Source organism: Anthonomus grandis, chromosome 4, assembly GCF_022605725.1.
Source record: "Anthonomus grandis grandis chromosome 4, icAntGran1.3, whole genome shotgun sequence".
In the NCBI taxonomy this organism is placed as follows: domain Eukaryota; kingdom Metazoa; phylum Arthropoda; class Insecta; order Coleoptera; family Curculionidae; genus Anthonomus; species Anthonomus grandis.
This window is the reverse complement of record NC_065549.1, coordinates 6,275,786-6,299,870: the sequence shown is the minus strand read 5'-3', so window position 1 is coordinate 6,299,870 and position 24,085 is coordinate 6,275,786. Positions and strand designations below refer to the sequence as shown.

The 24,085-nt window shown below is 31.1% G+C and overlaps 2 protein-coding genes and 1 long non-coding RNA gene across 6 annotated transcripts in view; 2 read left to right on the top strand and 1 right to left on the bottom strand.

Moving 5' to 3' along the window:
• LOC126735397 (sestrin homolog) overlaps positions 1-24,085 on the top strand; it is a 242,178-nt gene that overhangs the window by 49,263 nt on the left and 168,830 nt on the right. For both annotated transcript variants that reach the window (XM_050439364.1, XM_050439366.1), the window contains one exon: positions 2,376-2,405. In XM_050439364.1, coding sequence (XP_050295321.1) covers positions 2,376-2,405 — 30 coding nt within the window. The remainder of the gene's footprint in view (positions 1-2,375; positions 2,406-24,085) is intronic.
• Positions 7,606-9,187, bottom strand: LOC126735398 (uncharacterized). The gene is made up of 5 exons (XM_050439367.1): positions 8,628-9,187; positions 8,391-8,567; positions 8,134-8,313; positions 7,905-8,066; positions 7,606-7,850 (listed from the first exon to the last, which is right to left on the bottom strand). Exons 1-5 carry the CDS (start codon positions 8,704-8,706, stop codon positions 7,606-7,608), a joined length of 843 nt encoding a protein of 280 aa, XP_050295324.1. The 5' UTR covers positions 8,707-9,187.
• On the top strand, positions 14,137-21,237 carry LOC126735403 (uncharacterized). 3 transcript variants are annotated; one of them, XR_007660392.1, is made up of 3 exons: positions 14,137-14,369; positions 15,384-16,400; positions 20,818-21,237. It is a non-coding gene; the product is annotated as an uncharacterized LOC126735403 (long non-coding RNA). The 3 variants fall into 3 exon arrangements; XR_007660391.1 differs by lacking the exon at positions 20,818-21,237 and adding an exon at positions 19,121-19,848; XR_007660390.1 differs by lacking the exon at positions 20,818-21,237 and adding an exon at positions 18,611-19,848.

The window sequence follows — 24,085 nt, the reverse complement described above, 5'->3', positions numbered from 1 at the left end:
TTTGACATTTTTTATTTTTTCAAAAAGTTTCTCTTAATTTTTGAATCTTTAGTCTTTTAATTTTTCTTCTTCAAACAATTTTTTGAGCTCTATTAAATTTGTCTACATTTTTTGAAAATTTTCAATCTTTTGAACTTTGAAGCATAATAAATGTTTTATATTGAAAAAATTGAATTCTTTGAATCTTGAACTTTAAGTTTTGAATCTTGGAATTTTGTGAACTTGAATTGGTTGAATTATTGAACTTTTTGAATTCTCTAATCTTTAAATTATTTTTTTTCTTCAAGAGGTCTTTTAAACTGAACATTGAATTTTTGGAAGTTTTTGAATCTTGAATATTAAATTTTTTTAACTTTGAACTGTGAACCTTAAATCTCTTTTAATCTGTATTTTTTTTTTCATTTTAATTTTTTTTGATCTTGAATTATTTTTTCTTTAATGCTGAAATATTCAGGAATTGTCTGCATTTTTTGAACTTTCACCTTAAAGTTTTTGATTTTTTTTTTATATTTTTTTGACATTTTTAATTTTTTTAAAAAGATTTTTTTTATTTTTTGAATTTTTTGCATTTGAATTTTTTTTCTTCAAATAATTTTTTGAGCTCTATTGAATTTTTCAGAATTTTTTGAAAATTTTCAATTTTTTAAACTTTGAAGCATAATAAATGTTTTAAATTAAAAAAACTGAATTCTTTAAATTCTAAACTTTAAGTCTCGAATCTTGAAATTTTGTGAACTTTTTGAATTCTCTAATTTTGAAATTGTTTTTTATTTCTTCCAAAAAATTAAATATTTTTTCTTTCATTTTAATATTTTCTTAGATTATCTGAATTTGTTGAACTTTGGACCTTAAATTTTGTAACTTTTGTGATTTTTTGATATTTTAAATAGATTTTTTATTTCTTGCAACCTTGAATCTTTTATTGATTGATTTTTCAAAAAAATGGTTTTTTCCGTATCTTGAACTTTAAATCTTGACTCTTGATAGTATGTGAATTTCAAACTTTGAAATTTAAATTTTTTTTAACCTTGAATCTAAATTTTTTTAAATTTTGAACTGCAAACATTAAAAAAAAATTGCATCTTGAATTAATTTTTTTTTTGTTAAAATATTTGCAATTTGTCTGAATTTGTTATACATTGAATCCTTTGAATTTTTTTTTGAATCCTTGAACATTTTGGTATCATGTCTCTAAAGCCCTTATTTTTAACAGCAGTATTTCGTGATACAATCGAATGCTTTTAAAAGATCATAGAACACTGTTGCATCAAAGACTTTCATTGATTAAGTATAGGTTTCTCATTTTACAGCATATTTTTTCTCATATATATTAATGTGTGTCATATACTTTAACAAATGCTACTTAAATACCTTTTTGAAATTAAAATTTTTTTTAACCTTGAATCTAAATTTTTTTAAATTTTGAACTGCAAACATTAAAAAAAAATGCATCTTGAATTAATTTTTTTTTGTTAAAATATTTGCAATTTGTCTGAATTTGTTATACATTGAATCCTTTGAACTTTATGCCTTACATCTTAGAATTGGTTGAATTGTTTAAATTTTTATTTGTTATAATTTTAAACAATACATAGTTGGTTTCATAAAAATTTAGATTTTTTTTTATTTCTTCAATAATAAACCTTAAATCTTTTAAATATTTTTATATTTTTTGAACTTTAGCCCCTTGAATCTTTTGGCCCTTGATTTTTAGATCTTGAATTTTGAATAAATTTTTTAAAAAATTCTATGAATCGTTAACAGTTTTTGTTTAAACTTTTAACCTTAATTTCTTTGAATTTTTCAATTTTCCTGAGATTTTTGAACCTTTGATACCTTTAATTATTTGTTTTTTTAAGCTTTATTCTTTTAATTTTTAAATTTCCTAACTTTTTTCTAAGCTTTCCTGAGTATTGGTAAAATTCGTATTTTTTACCTTTGCAGTACCTTTAAAAGTTTATCTTTTTAAACTTTAGTACTAATTAAAAAAAAAAACATTACAGCTCCATAATTTTTTATTGCCTTCTCATTTAAAATATTTTAATTTTTTTCCTAAGACTATTATTTTATTTTCTCTCTCTATACCGCACCTTATCAACAGTATATTTATTTATTCTCATTTATTTTTATATATTTATCAATTCTTCATTAAAAAGATGCGAACATAGTATGCGTCAATTTTAAGCTTACTTTAGGTAAAAAATAGTACTATTAAAATCCTTATAACACCACCATAATAATAATTATTAAAGCCGACCTAAAATTAAGCAAAAAAAAACTATAATACTACAAACTAAAAAAAAACATTGCTTTATTTTTAATTTAAATTTATCAATAACTGTTTCGTGATTTAATAACCTTCTTACTTTTTACAGCTCTCGTTTATGGGAACGTGCAACGAAAAGGTAAGTCACCAATAAACCTCATTTTACTACTTACTTACGATATCCACCAAATCAGGGTTTTGACCTAATAATAGCGCGTTAAAATTTTTGCAAAAAAAAATAAATCTCACCATAGGCGCCAACTAAACCAAATATTTTAATTAAAAACTTCTGAGAAGGAAAAAAAAATCGGAATTCTCGGCATTCGAAGTTTACTTACTAATCGCCGATTGATTCGGTTTTTTCACAGTTATACGGATAGGAAACCGGCCGCGACTAACCTATTTATAAAATAAACACAATTACCCTTTATCCAAATATTTGTATATCGAATACGGATAAACTGTTAAGGAAAATCTGGAGTAAGCTCGTTTTATTAGTCGTTAATTGTTTATGAAAAATTGCAAGAAAACCCGCAGTTCTTCAAACGAAAAACTAAAAAGCAAGGAGAACTTCTTCTTGAGGAGATTACCCTCGGTAAATGTTGAAACAAATGGGTGCTGAATGCAAAAGCATTTAAACTAAGATCAGAATTCATTTGAGAGAATGATAACGAAGAAGAAGGGATATATATAAAAAAAACGAAGAATTACAGAAAAACTAGAACAACAAACTTATTACTGCCTTGACACTTGGGGATGAAAAATGACAATAGTGGACGCACTATCCAGGAGCTTGTAGTCCCAATATTTTCTAAATTTTCTAATGATATTCAAATGATAACGAGGAAGCATTAAATAGAATATTAAAAATTGAAGAAACTTAAAGTGTATTAAGCGTAAAGGTCTATGGAAAATATAAGTTTCTTCTTAATAGATGGTGAAGGTCTTCAAGGGCTCCAGAAATAGTTATTCACTTATCCTCTACTACTCTTACTTCTCCGGCTGATTTCTCTTGAAATACACTAATTCCATTTTGAAATGCTCCTGCTTCATCTGAGTGATGAATTGAAATGAAACAACATGCAACATAAAGTAATATTAAATATAATCTAATAAATTTAGAAGATTTCATGTATCCAGTTGGACATTTGAACATTTGAAGAGGTGCTGAACGCAATGGTAGAATGGCAAAGGTACTTGACAAAACTTTAGTCACGTTTTCCACTAAATTGCCTGAATTTTGATAAAATTTTGAAAATAACTCATTAGTGTATTAACTGCCTGGAAATACAGAAAAAAATCTGGATTGCCTCAAAATCTGGAAAAAATGAGTTTATATCTTAAGTCGTTGAAAATTACTCCCTAATTAAATAATGAACTGAACTGCCTGAAATTCGACAAAGTTTTGAATAAATGTATTCATAGTTCAAGCACCTGGAATGTAAAAAGAATTAAACTGCCTAAAATTTGACAAAACTTTAATTCAAAATAAAAAAGAACTACAGATTTTTTTATCGCCTATAATTTTCTTAAAAACCATTTTTTTTCTCAGGCAATTATTTTCTGCAAAAAAAAACCGTTTTCCATTAAATCTAACCTTACCCACCCCCACCCACCCCACACAACTTACCAGTTAAAAAATTGTTTTCAAAAATCATTGTTTTCCAAAATAATACGCATGAATAACAGCTGGTTTATGTCGTTAATATTTAATCTAATAACACAGTTTGTTTATTTAAATTTCATGTAATTATATTAATGAATATTTAATACAAAAACAATGCTATTAAATTGGATTATGAACGAGAAACAGTGATTTTTGAGAAGAGTTCCTTATTGCGCACATGTTTAGGGTGGGTGGGGGGCTAAGGGTTGTCTTAATAATAAACATTGTTTTTTGCAGAAAATATATATTCAATATTTAATTTGTTTATTTAAATTTGATAATACGAGGATTTAAGTATCGTTTGCCATTCAGCCATTGAATTCGGCACTCTTCATCTAGGAAGAATTGTTTAAATAGTCATTCAATTTGTTTGATTTTCCATGACTTTCGAGTTAATTATGAAGATACTGTTAAATTTTGACGGTTTAAAGTATAACAAATATTACCGCAAGATAACTGATTAACCCCTTCTTCAACTAAAGCCATGTTAATACTGTAATAGTCTCTATATAAAATAACTGTTTTGGTTGAGATAAGGTAGCATGTACTAGAGTGCAAATTTTTTTTTTAAACGCGTTTTTCAATCATTTTTAAAATAGTTCATGTCCGGGTGTTGAAATCAATGGTAGAATGTCCAACCTTTGTTTGGTTGAAACCTTGATCAGAATTCAGTTTAGAGAATGAAGACGATGAAGAAGTAGAAGAAGACAAAGGAAAGATAAAAAAGCGAGGTGTTAGTGAAAAACTAGAAAAACAAACTAATAATTGCCTTGAAACGACAATTTGGGAATTAAAATGAAAGACAGGAGTCACTATTCTTTTGTTCTCCATTATGTTTTTTGCTTAGCTTTTGCCTTCGAGGTAATTTAAACAGCTTTGATGGGTCACTCGAAGAGGTGCTGAACATAATGGCAGAATGGCAAAGGCAGTCAAACTAGAATCAGAATTCAGTTCAAAAAATGAAGATGAAAAAGAAAAAGAAGAAGAAGATCAAAAAAAGATAAAAAAGCGAAGAATTAATGAGAAACTGGAAGAAGAAATTGCTTATTGCCTTGAAATTGGGGATGAAAATCGAAGATTCATTGAAGATTTGCTTATATTCTATTTTTCTAGATAGTATTTAAATCAAAATGATGAATTATTGAAGATAGAAGCGACGTACATATTAGTCTAAAGGTGTATGTACGTGGATACTTGGGAAAATAATAATAATAATAATAAAAATAATCTTTATTCAAGTATAAATATACAAAGAAAAGGCAAGAGTGCAGTTGAACATAATTTGTTCAGTTCGTCGGCAAATTCACGAAGTGGCGAATATCAGTTTCTTATGTTTTCAGAAAATGGCGTTTAAAAATGAAGTTTATGGGATTATTCAAATCATTGTATTTTTTACATTACTTCGAATATTAACCTCAAGTTTTAACTGGGGATTGTAGGGGTGGGATTATTTTGCATACCTAGGGAAAAAACCAGACTTTTACAATTGTAACACACAAAAAAACAACATTCGCCTTTTTGAAGTACAAACTTTATTGCCGGATTGACATTCGCCTTACAGAAAATATCATAACGGTATCCTTAAACATGCTAAAACTAAACAACAAAGTAGGTAATTATCGAAAAAAATACCACTCTTAAACAAAAAATAGGAAATATAAACACTAAACAAAAATTACCAAAACATTATTTTAGTTGGGTATGTAAGACAAATCTTTTAATGGGGCAGATTTTAAAAAAATTCCGTGTATTCGACGCCACGTATGACAGGATTTTTGCCCTCACATAAGGATAATAAGGATTTTTTTCTTCGGGAATTTTCTGAAGACCTTTATTTAGTCTAGCTATATGTAATTTAAATAAGTTGACATTTCGTGGAAGTGTTATTATTCGGAAACTTGTGTCAAAATGGCTATTTTTAAAAGGTATTTGGCTTAGTTCTGACTTGTTCACCATTGTTACAAAAATGTTGGTCCAGTTTATAACAACTTTCCTAAGTGAATCATCAGCTTGAGATCTAAGTATTCGCAAATCCTGAGACAATTTCTTAAAATCAAGAAAGTCATAAAAATTCATTTCGACCACAATGTACGGATGTTTACGCCTTGCTAATTTTATAATTGGTATAATTTGACCTGGTAAAAATAAATCTCCAGCTACTTTTATGGCTTTATTGATGGCACTGTGGGCCGAATCTCCCTCACTTTCGCCGTGGTAAGTTTCAAAAAAATAATGATTAACGCTTTTAATGTTTTTGCTACTTTTTAAAAAATACAAGTACATTGCTGGTAAAACTGAGTTTTTGTTTTATCCAAAACACCCATCTGAAAAAAAATGGACTGTTTCAGCTCCTTTATTGTCACAAACTTGTAAATATCTGTAAATGTATGATGCTATTTCTGATGCACCTCTTTTACTTTGAGTTTCATCCCAGGTATAGCAATAACAGTCTTTTGACGCTAGATCATAAATTGTGAAGTTATAAAAACTTAGGCGTTGCTTGTAAAAGAGTGCACTCTCTTTAGAAATAGGAAGATGTATGACCTGTTGTAGATCAAAAACAGCACTGATATGTTTGTTGTTTTCAATTGCTCTCTGCTTACTATCTTGCTTCATTCCTCTTACTTTCTTCTTTTCACTTTGGTGCTTTTTAAAACTGTCCAATAAGCTCCTCTTTTTTACTTCGTCAGCAGTGTAGTATGTATTACAAATGGTACATTGGTCCTTTTTTGGTCTGTGCACCGATAGATTGAGTTTATTGAATACTTTTCGATACGTGAAAATACTAGAAGGATCATCGTCTTTCTGAGCTTCTAAATACATTCCATGCATTTTTGAAACTGAAAGTAGAGGTGACAAATATTCTTTTGAAGAATCTGCGCGACAAAAATGAGATTTTACCCTTGGAAACATGTTTATGTGATTTTCAATATAATTTTTAAGTTTACTGTCGCGTTCTTTCATTTTGCATGTTCTTCCACCTCTTCTTTCCTTCTCTATAACACCTGTATTCTTTTTCTTCATTATACAAGTCCTCATAAACTTTTCCGAAATACAAAATGTATATAGAAATAAAACCTTAGAAACCTGAATTTTCTCCCCAAAGAACGGCAAATACCAGTCGTTTCTGTGTCCTTTCTTAGAGTAAATTTTTTGGAACTTAGGAACACCAGTTTCAATCAAACTGCACGAATATTGCCTTTGAAGGTCTAAGGAACCAAGACCATAAAACTCCGTAAATATTTCTTGTCGCTGATCATTCGTAAATAAGTGACATTTTCTTCCAAATCTCTTACAATAATCACTTTTACAGGCTTCTTTAAGCAATTTTGGAGGAGCGATATTCATTGTATTTGGAATTACAAATGGTAGCCCAGTTGCTTTTCTAAATTTGTTTTCTTTTAAATATTTTACTTCACTTCGTTTTCTCTGACGAGGTATTTCAATTGGACTGCCCTCAACTTTAAAATCTGCAGGATTCAGAACAGTCTCTTCGTTAACCTTGCTTTCTTGTCTGCTTTTGTGGTTTATGCAGTCTAAATTTTGGTCAAAATGAGGTCAACAAAGTAAAATATTGCACCTATGGCAAGCCGCCCAAACTTCTTCCAGACATCCACAAACTTCACAGTGTTGTTAAACATTGCCGTTAAAATCAGACTTTGAAAACTCAATTTCAATCAAGCGAATTTAATCTTGCTTTTTTTTTGTTTTGTCGTACTACTTTTGTAAAGCAATTATTGCTGTCAACCACTTCGTGAATTTTACAATCAGTCTTCCCATAATAGTGCTGCAGACAAAGGAAGTAACCACAACCGCAAAATTGTGCACCTTGTAAGGTGCACTGTTTAAATTCGCAATTTACGGAATCAAGAATAATGTCATCAGAGCAATCCATCTTTGTATCTTCTAGTAGCACACCTGAAAAAAAAATAAACAAAAAAGTGGGCGTAAAATAAAAGACTAAACAAGTACCTGTTTTTGGTTCCACAGTGCATATTATTATATCAGAAATGATATTCACTTTTTTTTTGTACGAAACCTGAGGATCTTCAACAATTTGAGGGTCTTCCAAAGTTTTACCTAAAATTTCTTTTGGCTTTGAAAAAGGAAGATTATTATCCAAAGCAAAATCTCCTAGAAAAGAAAATGAAAACTGTATATACTTATTATGATAAAATATTAGGATATTTTTAAAACTTACCTGCTAATATCTCGAGAACAGTACTATGTTCTTCGCTTTTTGGAATTATGCAAATTTTGGAACCTTCGGATTCGTCATTTAGTTTGGAGATTTTCAAATCTTCAAACAAAAGTTCTTTTACGTTAGATAGTGGAAGATTCATGTTAGTATCATCCGAACTATTATCAGAAGAAATAATTTCTTGAAGAGAAATAAAAACATTATAATATTAGACAAATTTCTTACATTAATCCCCACCTAAACCACCTAAAACTTACCTGTTGACTTATCCAAAATACTTCCATGCTCTTCTCTTCTTGGAATTATGCTAATTTGGGCACCTTCGGATTCGTCATTTATTTTTAAGCCTTCCAAATTTGTAAGCAAAAATTCTTTTACCTTGGATAGTGGAAGATTGTCAGTATCATCCCAACTATTATCAGAAGAAACAGTTTCTTGAAAAGAATGAGAAACAGTATAATAATAGACAAATTATAGTAATATCTTAAACTCACCTGTTGATTCCTCCAAAACACTGCCATGCTCTTCAGTCGCGATAATTTTTCCATAATACCATTTTGCTTTATATTTCATTTTTACTCTGCAACCGATATCAAGAACACTTTTTGTTTTATCCGCATACTTTAGTTCTTTAAAATCCACCACGTTCTTATCTCCATCATCCCACAACACTAATGCATTCGTTTTTTTTTTGTAAAAAGGATGTTTACAGTAAGAAGACACAGAACACACTAACCTTTTTTAAGGTTAAAAAACTCGCCAATTTAGTTCGTAAACTGGCGAATTCCATATTCGCCAACAGCCGGTAACTTAAAAAGTTTTTTCAAAGAGGCGAATATATTAGCCTGTTTGAAGAAATGTTATTTGGTATTTTGTTACATACGCCTAAACTTAAATATCGATTAACTTATCAAGGTGACAGAATAAAGATTCGCCACTTTGAGAGATTGTTCGATGTTCCCACTTCTATCGAATAACGATATAAGCCAAAAATCACTTTTTTTATATTCGCCGCTCTGTGAATTTGCCGACGAGTTGATTTATACACTTATCCTTAAGGAGAAGTAGATATACATTCCATCAGTAAAATAAAAAAAAAAGATCCTAAAGCTAAAAAAAAATGAAGAAGAAAAATTATTTTTTTTTTATTATCTATCATAAAACTAGATGCAAGTTTTATGGATGCATGGAAAATGTAGGTTTCTTCTGAACATAGATGGTAAAGGTAGGTCTTCAAGGAGCCAGAACATATACACTAATGTTATTTTGAAATGTTCCAGCTGCATCTGATAAATTATTGAAACTTCCTGGTAATAAACCTTTTGATGATATCTATAGGCTCACTTCCATGGAAGTTTCTTAATTAATTAGTGATTAATAATCAGTAAGTTCTAATGGAAGGTCCTAAGAACTAAATTTTGTAAGAAATTTATAATAAGGATCACTTGGAACTGAATAATCTAGAATCTGTTCTAAAGAATTTTCTGATCGACAAAGTATGAATGCCTACAATGAAAATGGAGGAATTGGCTCTATATAGATAATAGATAGTTTAGGATTTCTCTTCTCTCTTTCAAAAAAAAAAAACATACGACAGAAACGCATAATTTCATAGGTTTAACGGTAAATATATGTTCATGTTATGTTTGTGTAACGTGCACGGCATGTCCGAGTCGAATAATCCCCTGAGAATTGCGGGCCAAGGTAATATCGGACATAAAATAAATTGTTTGTTGTGGAAATGCGAGAGTTTCGGCACGGGGCGGAAAAACAAACGAGTAAATTTACAAGGACGGAAAAAAAATCCAAAGTGCCACTAAAATTCTTTAACGATTTTGTTATTCTCGTTAAGCCATTTAAAAATACGTATTACCTATTATCGGTGTAGGCAGTAAAAGCTATGCGCTTTTATGACTTTAATGATTGAGTTACGTAAATTATAATAATGTCGGTTTGTTTACGAGAAAACTGTGAAAAGTCAATTTCCTGTTAGGAAAAGAACATGTTTTTATTTCGTTACGAGTCATTCATCCATTCTTCATCAAGAGATTGAATTTGATTAGAGTCTATCTCTGACTCTATTGCTCAATTGCTCTTTTCATTAGTCCATTTTAATGATGTTAAGTGAATGTTCCAGGAATAAGTTAAATACCATATTTTTCACGTTGACAATTGACATTATAGATAAATATGAATAACATTAACGATTGACGTAATAAAGGTGTTCCCTTATTGACAATTGTCAGAAGTGACCAGGGTGGCCACCAAAAGGTTTATTACCAAGACCTCATTACGCAATACAAAGTCCATAAAAAACCCCATTAATTCTTCAGGTACAGCAAAAGCACTTCATAATAAAATTCTATCAAAGCAGATCTAGATCTAGTACAAAAAAACCATTTAAAGAAGAAAGAATTGAGGAGTACAACTGTCTTCTTAAGAATCCTGATCTGATGCCACTTCTCGTCATAGAGACTGCTTCAATGCACCATTGAATGCTTCGTTCCTTCATGTCATTTGAACATCTTGGTCTCCAATACCATTAAGAAACTATTAATTCTGCTTCGTTCCTGGATAGAGAATCCTGTCTTCGATGTTCAAATAATCTTTATTTTCTTGCCTTTGGCATTCTGACATCATATTCAGCACCCCTTTAAAAGGTCTGTCTCAATTTACAAAGTTTTAGGTTTAATATTAAGAGAAAACCTAAGTCAGTGAGACAGGAAGGAGGCAGGACCAAGGACTCTCTACTATGGATTCCTGATTTCAACTTTAACCACGAATGACCCTAAGAAGACTATACTCATCTTGGTAGTTTCAATCAATTTCTCTTTAGTCTTCTAAAGATAGAAGCAGATCTTCTTTATATCTACTTTGAACATTTAGGATCGTCATAGAGAAGTTTGATGATAATTCCAGGTTTCATAGGAAAAATATTTATCTTCACCATCTTCAATCAATCATGTCTCTAAAGCCTTGATTTTTAACAGCAGTATTTTGTGATACAATCGAATGCTTTTAAAAGATCATAGAACACTGTTGCATCAAAGACTTTCATTGATTAAGTAGGTTCCTCATTTCACAGCACCCGTAGTGATGTAAAAAGTCAGATTGATTTTTACACAGCAGCACGTGACCATTTATTTTGTTTATTTAATAGTTAATGTCTCATACATATTAATGTGTGTCACATACTTTAGAAAATGCTACCTAAATACCTCGAATATAATTATGTTGGCAGTTTAAATTTTTGTTTGGTCTTCTGCTTCATCTTTACCTTCTTGTTCATGGCATTCTGCCTTTACGTTCAGCACCCAGAAGCTGAATCAGTGACAGGGGAAGATTATTAGGATTGGAAGAGGATAACTGTCATTTTTGGTGACTTGGTCTTTTCCAAGTCGATCCAAGTAGATCACTCATCTTGGCAGTTTTTTTTTGGTCTTCTGATTCATTTTTACCTTCTTGCCCCTGACATTCTGCCATCACGTTCAGCACCCAGAAGCTTAATCAGTAAGAGAGTAAAAACTGTTATGGTAAAAGAGGATACTGCCATTCTTAATGACTTGGTCTCTTCCTATATAAGAATTTCTGATTTGAACCTTAGTAAAACCACGAACCGTACTCATCTAGGTAGTTTTTTTCTGGATCCTTGTAGAGCTTCGCTATATATCTCCTGAAGAAACATTGTATCCTTGTCCATAGAGACTATCTTTTACTGGTGACCTTCAGGCTAGACCCATTGCAAGCTGTTTCTATCAGAATTTCACCACTAACACTTCGAGGTCATTTGAATTTCCTGTGGTCCCTCCTTTGCCATTCGGCCATCACGTTCAGCACCTCTTCAACTACTCAAATGTCCAACTGGACCCATCGAATTTTTTAAATTTAATAGAAGTATAATTCTTAATTGACATCAAATACAATTAAGTTCTATAAACTATGATACAAAAAACTGGATTAAGGAGCAACAATGAAAACAAAACAATTTTTCAAATATATATTCATAAAATCATTCAAATATAATTAAGTCATTAATGACCCTTAGTCATCATCTCTTCCAAAACCTGAATCATCATCACTCTCGAGTGCCCTAAGAAGTATCGTTCTTAAATCCAGCAAGTTTTTCCAGGAAAAACAAATCACTGTAAGGGAAAACTCCAGAGTTTCCTACAGAAGCATCCTTGTTGCTGAAGTCCTTCAACTCCTTCGAGTTCTTGCAGATATCGCTCATGGTCCTTTGTCTGTCCTCTTTTAGCTTTCTGAGTCGCCTCAGGTAAGTTTCCCTGCTCTTCTTCAGCCTCCTCAGATACTTATCTCTGATAGCGTTAATTTTCTGAGTCTGGTTCAGGCTCTGGGCCTCATGATCTTTCACCATGGAAAGCTCTTTCTGATATTTCGTTTTGATTTGCTGAATCTTTTGCCAGTGGTTTTCACCCAAAGTTGTCCACCTATTTTCCAGTTCTTCATAGCGTCTTTCGCATTCACTTTTACCATTTTCGCTGGTGTACTCCGCCGTTTCGGAGATGGATTTATCGGGCAACACCTCTTTCTTCAACAGCGGCTTCCTTGTCTTCTTTTTGGGTGTTTTTTTCTTCTTTGACGCTTCTTGGATCTTTTTAGCATGCTTTGACAGCTCACTGATTAACTTAATTAGGCAAATGTCTTGCAGGAACGTGACCGCAAACATTTGAGCTGCAGGGCTCATAACCATATGTTTGGCGTTAGCTAATATGGAACTGAGGTTGTAGTTGGGTTCGGGAGTTGAGGCTTCTTCATAGGGACCGAATGCTACTTTTTCAACAGTGCAGTTGAAACAGTCTACATCATTAACTGCAACACATTCTTCATCAATTGTGATGTAATCAGGATCAGCATGAGGCATCGTAAATGTACTCTTAGGTTTAAGGGTTTCCGAGGAGGTGAACTGCATTAAGGTGGTCAGTAGGGTTAACCCGATGATCGTCAGCAAACAAGAAGCGACCAGCATGAAATTCATCGTTGGATCCGCTGACTTGCTGCTGGTTTTCTTGATTTTCTTCTTCCGTTTTGGTTTCTCGACTATCTGAAAGGCATTTTGACATCGGTGCATGCGAGGGGTGTTTCGTAGAGCCTCCTCTACCCAGTTCGTAGACTCCTCTTCGTTGACGTCACCGATGAAGGTCCAAGAGCCATCGCTGCTTAATTCACGGTCGCTCGGCTTTAACTCGGAAGTCATCACGGGAATTTTGTGTTGAAACTTGAAATTTGATTTGGACTTTGTGACGGATGAGATGAAAGGTGTTGTTGAGTTGACACGTATTGTTACCTGTGCAGGAGTGTTATTATTGACTAATGGATGGTTTGTACAGTTACAAACCGTTCTTTAAGACTATTCACATATATAAGATTCTGCCTATAAGCAATAGAACCAACGTCGTATTTTTGGAAATTAAAACAGAAATAGATGGCGCATTGAATCCAGAGTTCGTTGCCGCATTTGGGAATGACTGAATCAGAGTTGGGCTGTTAAGACTTTCTGTGCTTTTATTTGGGCCAACCTGTATATACAGATTCTGTATTTGCAACATATGATTATTTGTCTGGTTTTGTGATGGTTCCAGTTTGGTACTTGACCCAATTTAAGTGCGAGCACATGATCTAATGGAAAAGAACCGTTCAGAACCGATGAACAAGATGATCCTTTCAAGGATTTTCTCGGACTGATCTTATTTAATAATATTTGCGAACAGCTTATCTGCTAAAGTAAACGATGTGCAAATATTTGCCAAATATAAACGTAGCGTAAAAAATGCGGATTTGTCCTTGAAGACACGCGCCTTTTTTTTGGATTTGGCGATAAGTGCTGAACTAATTTTTCGAGTTTATTTGGGTTTTAACGTTTGAATCAATAATTGAAGTAATTTTTTTTATAGAAAAAATATAAATATGACGACTTGAAGAAATATGATGAGTGCAAGTTTTTTCTCAATATGCCTTTAAGAACTCCAGAAATAGTTATACACTTTTCCTCTTCTACACTTGATACTCTTTCTTCTTCTGAAAAATTAACCTAATTGCCTGGAAGAAACTCCAATCTGCAAAAAAAGAGATAAATTTAAGTTCTCTCTTTCTGTCTAATTTTTATAAGTTTAAATTCCTGGTTTTACGGGGAACTGCCAAACAAATAATGCCATAAGAACACTATTTCCAGGCGATCCAAACACTATTAAGAAAATGAAGCAATGATATAGGAAAAGGTGAAAAAATCGAATTCTCATTTATATATCCCTATCTCAGTCTGAGAATTACAAAAATATGGGAATAAAGTGATGTTTTTCTTGTCTAATCTGACAAATTAAAAGAGAAAAACAGTATTTCCAGGCGATCTAAGCACTATTAAAAAAATAAAGCGATGATATAGGAAAAGGCGAAAAAATCGAATTCTCATTTATATATCCCTATCTCAGTCTGAAAATTACAAGAATAAGGGAATAAAGTGATGTTTTTCTTGTATAATCTGACAAATTAAAAGAGAAAAACACTATTTCCAGGCGGTCTAGACACTATTAAGAAAATGAAGCATTGATATAGAAGGTGAAAAAATCGAATTCTCATTTATATATCCCTATCTCAGTCTGAGAATTACAAGAATATGGGAATAAAGTGATGTTTTTCTTGTCTAATCTGACAAATTAAAAGAGAAAAACACTATTTCCAGGCGATCTAAGCACTATTAAAAAAATAAAGCGATGATATAGGAAAAGGCGAAAAAATCGAATTCTCATTTATATATCCCTATCTCAGTCTGAAAATTACAAGAATAAGGGAATAAAGTGATGTTTTTCTTGTATAATCTGACAAATTAAAAGAGAAAAACACTATTTCCAGGCGGTCTAGACACTATTAAGAAAATGAAGCATTGATATAGAAGGTGAAAAAATCGAATTCTCATTTATATATCCCTATCTCAGTCTGAGAATTACAAGAATATGGGAATAAAGTGATGTTTTTCTTGTCTAATCTGACAAATTAAAAGAGAAAAACACTATTTCCAGGCGGTCTAAACACTATTAAAAAAATAAAGCGATGATATAGGAAAAGGCGAAAAAATCGAATTCTCATTTATATATCCCTATCTCAGTCTGAAAATTAGAAGAGTATGGGAATAAAGTGATGTTTTTCTTGTCTAATCTGACAAATTAAAAGAGAAAAACAGTATTTCCAGGCGATCTAAGCACTATTAAAAAAATAAAGCGATGATATAGGAAAAGGCGAAAAAATCGAATTCTCATTTATATATCCCTATCTCAGTCTGAGAATTACAAGAATATGGGAATAAAGTGATGTTTTTCTTGTATAATCTGACAAATTAAAAGAGAAAAACAGTATTTCCAGGCGGTCTAGACACTATTAAGAAAATGAAGCATTGATATAGAAGGTGAAAAAATTGAATTCTCATTTATATATCCCTATCTCAGTCTGAGAATTACAAGAATATGGGAATAAAGTGATGTTTTTCTTGTCTAATCTGACAAATTAAAAGAGAAAAACACTATTTCCAGGCGGTCTAAACACTATTAAAAAAATAAAGCGATGATATAGGAAAAGGCGAAAAAATCGAATTCTCATTTATATATCCCTATCTCAGTCTGAGAATTACAAGAATATGGGAATAAAGTGATGTTTTTCTTGTCTAATCTGACAAATTAAAAGAGAAAAACACTATTTCCAGGCGATCCAAACACTATTAAGAAAATGAAGCGATGATATAGGAAAAGGTGAAAAAATCGAATTCTCATTTATATATCCCTATCTCAGTCTGAAAATTAGAAGAGTATGGGAATAAAGTGATGTTTTTCTTGTCTAATCTGACAAATTAAAAGAGAAAAACACTATTTCCAGGCGATCTAAACACAATTAAAAAAATAAAGCGATGATATAGGAAAAGGTGAAAAAATCCAATTCTCATTTATATATCCCTATCTCAGTTTGAGAATGCGGAGAGTATGGGAATGAAGTGATGTTTTTCTTGTCTAATCTGACAAATTAAAAGAGAAAAACACTATTTCCAGGCGATCCAAACACTATTAAGAAAATGAAGCGATGATATAGGAAAAGGTGAAAAAATCGAAATCTCATTTATATATCCCTATCTCAGTCTGAAAATTAGAAGAGTATGGGAATAAAGTGATGTTTTTCTTGTCTAATCTGACAAATTAAAAGAGAAAAACACTATTTCTAGGCGGTCTAAACACTATTAAAAAAATAAAGCGATGATATAGAAAAAGGTGAAAAAATCGAATTCTCACTTATATATCCCTATCTCAATCTGAGAATTACAAGAATATGGAAATAAAGTGATGTTTTTCTTGTCTAATCTGACAAATTAAAAGAGAAAAACACTATTTCCAGGTGATCTAAACACAATTAAAAAATAAAGCGATAATATAGGAAAAGGCGAAAAAATCCAATTCTCATTTATATATCCCTATCTCAGTCTGAGAATTACAAGAATATGGGAATAAAGTGATGTTTTTCTTGTCTAATCTGACAAATTAAAAGAGAAAAACACTATTTCTAGGCGGTCTAAACACTATTAAAAAAATAAAGCGATGATATAGGAAAAGGCGAAAAAATCAAATTCTCATTTATATATCCCTATCTCAGTCTGAGAATTACAAGAATATGGGAATAAAGTGATGTTTTTCTTGTCTAATCTGACAAATTAAAAGAGAAAAACACTATTTCCAGGCGATCCAAACACTATTAAGAAAATGAAGCGATGATATAGGAAAAGGTGAAAAAATCGAATTCTCATTTATATATCCCTATCTCAGTCTGAAAATTAGAAGAGTATGGGAATAAAGTGATGTTTTTCTTGTCTAATCTGACAAATTAAAAGAGAAAAACACTATTTCCAGGCGATCCAAACACTATTAAGAAAAATGAAGCGATGATATAGGAAAAGGTGAAAAAATCGAAATCTCATTTATATATCCCTATCTCAGTCTGAAAATTAGAAGAGTATGGGAATAAAGTGATGTTTTTCTTGTCTAATCTGACAAATTAAAAGAGAAAAACACTATTTCTAGGCGGTCTAAACACTATTAAAAAAATAAAGCGATGATATAGAAAAAGGTGAAAAAATCGAATTCTCACTTATATATCCCTATCTCAATCTGAGAATTACAAGAATATGGGAATAAAGTGATGTTTTTCTTGTCTAATCTGACAAATTAAAAGAGAAAAACACTATTTCCAGGCGATCCAAACACTATTAAGAAAATGAAGCGATGATATAGGAAAAGGTGAAAAAATCGAATTCTCATTTATATATCCCTATCTCAGTCTGAAAATTAGAAGAGTATGGGAATAAAGTGATGTTTTTCTTGTCTAATCTGACAAATTAAAAGAGAAAAACACTATTTCCAGGCGATCCAAACACTATTAAGAAAATGAAGCGATGATATAGGAAAAGGTGAAAAAATCGAAATCTCATTTATATATCTCTATCTCAGTCTGAAAATTAGAAGAGTATGGGAATAAAGTGATGTTTTTCTTGTCTAATCTGACAAATTAAAAGAGAAAAACACTATTTCTAGGCGGTCTAAACACTATTAAGAAAATGAAGCGATGATATAAAAAAAGGTGAAAAAATCGAAATCTCATTTATATATCTCTATCTCAGTCTGAAAATTAGAAGAGTATGGGAATAAAGTGATGTTTTTCTTGTCTAATCTGACAAATTAAAAGAGAAAAACACTATTTCCAGGCGATCCAAACACTATTAAGAAAATGAAGCGATGATATAGGAAAAGGTGAAAAAATCGAAATCTCATTTATATATACCTATCTCAGTCTGAAAATTAGAAGAGTATGGGAATAAAGTGATGTTTTTCTTGTCTAATCTGACAAATTAAAAGAGAAAAACACTATTTCCAGGCGATCCAAACACTATTAAGAATATGAAGCGATGATATAGGAAAAGGTGAAAAAATCGAAATCTCATTTATATATCCCTATCTCAGTCTGAAAATTAGAAGAGTATGGGAATAAAGTGATGTTTTTCTTGTCTAATCTGACAAATTAAAAGAGAAAAACACTATTTCCAGGCGATCCAAACACTATTAAGAAAATGAAGCGATGATATAGGAAAAGGTGAAAAAATCGAAATCTCATTTATATATCCCTATCTCAGTCTGAAAATTAGAAGAGTATGGGAATAAAGTGATGTTTTTCTTGTCTAATCTGACAAATTAAAAGAGAAAAACACTATTTCCAGGCGATCTAAACACTATTAAAAAAATAAAGCGATGATATAGGAAAAGGTGAAAAAATCGAATTCTCATTTATATATCCCTATCTCAGTCTGAGAATTACAAGAATATGGAAATAAAGTGATGTTTTTCTTGTCTAATCTGACAAATTAAAAGAGAAAAACACTATTTCCAGGCGGTCTAAACACTATTAAAAAAATAAAGCGATGATATAGGAAAAGGCGAAAAAATCGAATTCTCATTTATATATCCCTATCTCAGTCTGAGAATTACAAGAATATGGGAATAAAGTGATGTTTTTCTTGTCTAATCTGACAAATTAAAAGAGAAAAACACTATTTCCAGGCGATCCAAACACTATTAAGAAAATGAAGTGATGATATAGGAAAAGGCAAAAAAATCGAATTCTCATTTATATATCTCTATCTCAGTCTGAGAATTACAAGAATATGGGAATAAAGTGATGTTTTTCTTGTCTAATCTGACAAACTAAAAGAGAAAAACACTATTTTAAGGCGATCTAAACACTATAAAAAAAATAAAACGATGATATAGGAAAACGTGCAAAAATCGAATTCTCATTTATATATCCCTATCTCAGTCTGAGAATTACAAGAATATGGGAATAAAGTGACGTTTTTCTTGTCTAATCTGACAAATTAAAAGAGAAAAACACTATTTCCAGGCGGTCTAAACACTATTAAAAAAATAAAGCGATGATATAGGAAAAGGCGAAAAAATCGAATTCTCATTTATATATCCCTATCTCAGTCTGAGAATTACAAGAATATGGGAATAAAGTGATGTTTTTCTTGTCTAATCTGACAAATTAAAAGAGAAAAACACTATTTCCAGGCGATCCAAACACTATTAAGAAAATGAAGTGATGATATAGGAAAAGGCAAAAAAATCGAATTCTCATTTATATATCTCTATCTCAGTCTGAGAATTACAAGAATATGGGAATAAAGTGATGTTTTTCTTGTCTAATCTGACAAACTAAAAGAGAAAAACACTATTTTAAGGCGATCTAAACACTATAAAAAAAATAAAACGATGATATAGGAAAACGTGCAAAAATCGAATTCTCATTTATATATCCCTATCTCAGTCTGAGAATTACAAGAATATGGGAATAAAGTGACGTTTTTCTTGTATAATCTGACAAATTAAAAGAGAAAAACACTATTTCCAGGCGATCTAAACACAATTAAAAAAATAAAGCGATGATATAGGAAAAGGCGAAAAAATCCAATTATCATTTATATATCCCTATCTCAGTCTGAGAATTACAAGAATATGGGAATAAAGTGATGTTTTTCTTGTCTAATCTGACAAATTAAAAGAGAAAAACACTATTTCTAGGCGGTCTAAACACTATTAAAAAAATAAAGCGATGATATAGGAAAAGGCGAAAAAATCGAATTCTCATTTATATATCCCTATCTCAGTCTGAGAATTACAAGAATATGGGAATAAAGTGATGTTTTTCTTGTCTAATCTGACAAATTAAAAGAGAAAAACACTATTTTCAGGCGATCCAAACACTATTAAGAAAATGAAGTGATGATATAGGAAAAGGCAAAAAAATCGAATTCTCATTTATATATCTCTATCTCAGTCTGAGAATTACAAGAATATGGGAATAAAGTGATGTTTTTCTTGTCTAATCTGACAAACTAAAAGAGAAAAACACTATTTCCAGGTGATCTAAACACAATTAAAAAATAAAGCGATAATATAGGAAAAGGCGAAAAAATCCAATTCTCATTTATATATCCCTATCTCAGTCTGAGAATTACAAGAATATGGAAATAAAGTGATGTTTTTCTTGTCTAATCTGACAAATTAAAAGAGAAAAACACTATTTCCAGGTGATCTAAACACAATTAAAAAATAAAGCGATAATATAGGAAAAGGCGAAAAAATCCAATTCTCATTTATATATCCCTATCTCAGTCTGAGAATTACAAGAATATGGGAATAAAGTGATGTTTTTCTTGTCTAATCTGACAAATTAAAAGAGAAAAACACTATTTCCAGGTGATCCAAACACTATTAAGAAAATGAAGCGATGATATAGGAAAAGGTGAAAAAATCGAATTCTCATTTATATATCCCTATCTCAGTCTGAGAATTACAAGAATATGGAAATAAAGTGATGTTTTTCTTGTCTAATCTGACAAATTAAAAGAGAAAAACACTATTTCCAGGTGATCTAAACACAATTAAAAAATAAAGCGATAATATAGGAAAAGGCGAAAAAATCCAATTCTCATTTATATATCCCTATCTCAGTCTGAGAATTACAAGAATATGGAAATAAAGTGATGTTTTTCTTGTCTAATCTGACAAATTAAAAGAGAAAAACACTATCTCTAGGCGGTCTAAACACTATTAAAAAAATAAAGCGATGATATAGGAAAAGGCGAAAAAATCGAATTCTCATTTATATATCCCTATCTCAGTCTGAGAATTACAAGAATATGGGAATAAAGTGATGTTTTTCTTGTCTAATCTGACAAATTAAAAGAGAAAAACACTATTTCCAGGTGATCCAAACACTATTAAGAAAATGAAGCGATGATATAGGAAAAGGTGAAAAAATCGAATTCTCATTTATATATCCCTATCTCAGTCTGAGAATTACAAGAATATGGGAATAAAGTGATGTTTTTTATGTATAATTTGACAAATCAAAAGAGAAAAACTCTATTTCCAGGCGATCCAAACACCATTAGGAAAAAGAAGCAATGATATAAGTAAAGGTGAAAATATCGAATTCTCATTTATATATCCCTATCTCAGTCTGAGAATTAGAAGAGTATGGGAATAAAGTGTTGTTTTTCCTATATAATTTGACAAATTACGTCATAAAAACACCATTTCCAGATAGTCCAGACGCTATTAAGTGAGATAAAATTGAATAAATTAAAACTAGAGCACACGTTGAAATTAAATAGAATTATATGGCCAGTACAACTGTAAACCAGATATGCCAAGTTTACCCTGTCAAATGCCTCGGAGAGCCCCGATATATTATAAGAATTAATAATTTTTTTAATTTCTCTTTTTTTTTTTTAAATAGATAATTTAAATTTTGTTACTTAGAAAGATGAAGCAACAATGAGTGTGAGAGTTTATCTTACCCTAAAGAGCCTTAAATTTATTGTATAGTGCATATCTTTTCCAGATAGTTGAAACCAGGTTTTTTTTATCAAGCAATTAAATGCATTTTTTGAATCCAGTTTTTTTCGAAAAACCTAATTTTTCTTACCATAAAAAAGACTTCAGCTGCCTGGAATAATAAAAAAATTATATTCTGCCATGAACATTATTTTCTCAAGCACTTAAATTCCGTATTAAATGTATCTCTTAGTTATAGTTAAAGTCGTTTTTAAAGCCTTTAAAGAATTGATATTTTTTGTTATGTCCTGGCAGTTGAAGCCATTTATTTCCTTAAGCAGTTAAATGCATTTATGAAATAATTTTTTTTTGGAAAACCTAATTTTTCTCAATTCAAAAACGACTTCGACTGCCTGGAATAATAAAAAAAATATATAAAACTAATTTCTTAAGCAGTTCAATTTTATATTAAAATCAATATTAAAGAGTTTAAAAAAGCCAGAATTTTTTGAATCCTTTTGTTTTTTGTTAGCAGCTCTTTTTTTCTAAACTTTCTTGATTCCAAGCAATCGATCATTAAAATTGCATTTGATTTAATTTTTTCTTGAATCCAGGTAGTCGAGCAACAGATATATTTTTTTTTTTATTTTTAAAATATATGATTCTTGTATTATAAGATAAGTTAAAAGGGCCACACTTTTAGAAGGAAATGTCAGGAAAATGCCGCGCCGCCTAAAGCACTTGCTGTGGCCAATAATATGTATGCAATCACTTCCAATGCCAATGATTCAATTGGCAGTATAAAAGTCTAACTAAACTTATAACTAACCCATAACCAGACTTGTATAGTCCCTATATAAAATAAATTTAACTGTTAGTTTAACTGCTACTTTATTTTCCTATTGTCTTTAGTCAAGTTACAAAAAATATACAAAGTCTTTGTTAGCACGCTTTTTTTAGGTGATTACGCAACAAATGAGCACAATGGATTCAATTTATGCAAATCGTCTTTATCTACGATTGGGACCTTGATAATCCATGTGGTTATTAAGCATTTTTTTTTCCGTATAAATATATCATATTATCGCGTAACCTCTGAGTTAAGGATTTTTATTGTCACGACAAGTGAGTCAACGTATGCCACGTAGTCTGGCATTGTATGTTAAACCAGACAAAGGGACATTTTTCATTATTATTAATTTCCAATATTTTTAGATAGTGATAAGGAACAGACGAGGTGAATGTATTTACAAGGTGGCACAAGTAAAATATTCGGTTATTTTTTGAGAAATTCAATTTTGCACACAGTAGTAGTAGAAGTATCATAAAGCAAATTCAATACAAATACAAATTCCTGGAATAAAATTAACAATTATGTAAAATTTGGGTATTTTACAATTAAACTTACGTGAGTATTGACAATGCAATTTATTCAGCGAGCTCCACCATGTATACAGAGCCAGAGATTGAGAGTACCATGAAACAAAAATGTTTACGATTTACTGTACTGACCCATCTATTAAAGATTAAGTTTACTCACCGGGGAACCTCGGTCCCCTTGATTCAGTCATGCCAACAACCTTCAATATTGTTACTTCATGTTTGCTAATAATTTACATATATATATCTTCTTTCTTCGACGACTAGCTAGTGTCCCCTAAAATAGTTAAGGCTACCCCAGACGCTCCACTGCCGCTAAGCAGTAAGCATCTCAACACTCGGAAACTAAGATAACATATACCGAGATCTTAGAATCCAAATGTGTCAATCGAGAAGACAAGTGAGGGCCCTCTATAACTCACAAGACCAACTCGAAGGAACTGTGCGCTCAGAGGGCATCCCTGTCGATTGCTACACAATCGAACACAACCTGGCAAAAAACTGGCTCAGTGGTCAAAGATTTTCTAACGATGAAGAAGTGATGTCTGCAGTTAATGGCTATTTCGAGGCGCAAGACAGTTCTTATTATAAAAAGAGTATTGAACTCATAAAACATCGCTGGGAAAAGTGTCTAGAGCTGAAAGGAGATTATGTTGAAAAATAAATAAAATTTTTTTCCAAAATTTTCGTGTTTTCTTTCTTGCGTCGGGTACTTCTGGGACCACCCTCGTACATAGGCACAACTTGGAACATTTCTCTTAAAAACCCGGCAATTTGACATTTGGGACTTTTACTCTGGATAACGGATTCCACGAGTTTATTAAGCTTATGTAGTCATATTTTGTTACAATATTTTATGGTTCTGTGATCTCGAGACAAATTAGGCAAAAAGGGCGCGAAATTTGAATGCATTTGTCTTAAAAACCATAAAAATTGACTTTTAGTACTTTTTCCTCTCGATAACCGCTATAAACTTGATTAAAATAGTGCATAACTTCCACCTGAAAAAAAAAACAAAAGGTGTTGACACTTGGAGAATTTGGCAAGACGCAATTAATGTTTACGGCAATTATACTATACTGACACACACACACATACACTCGCCTGACAATTGGCGTATTTCGAAACATGCGGAAGGCATTGTTTTTGCCAAGGAATTTTCGAATATATTTATTCGACCAAGCAGTCGT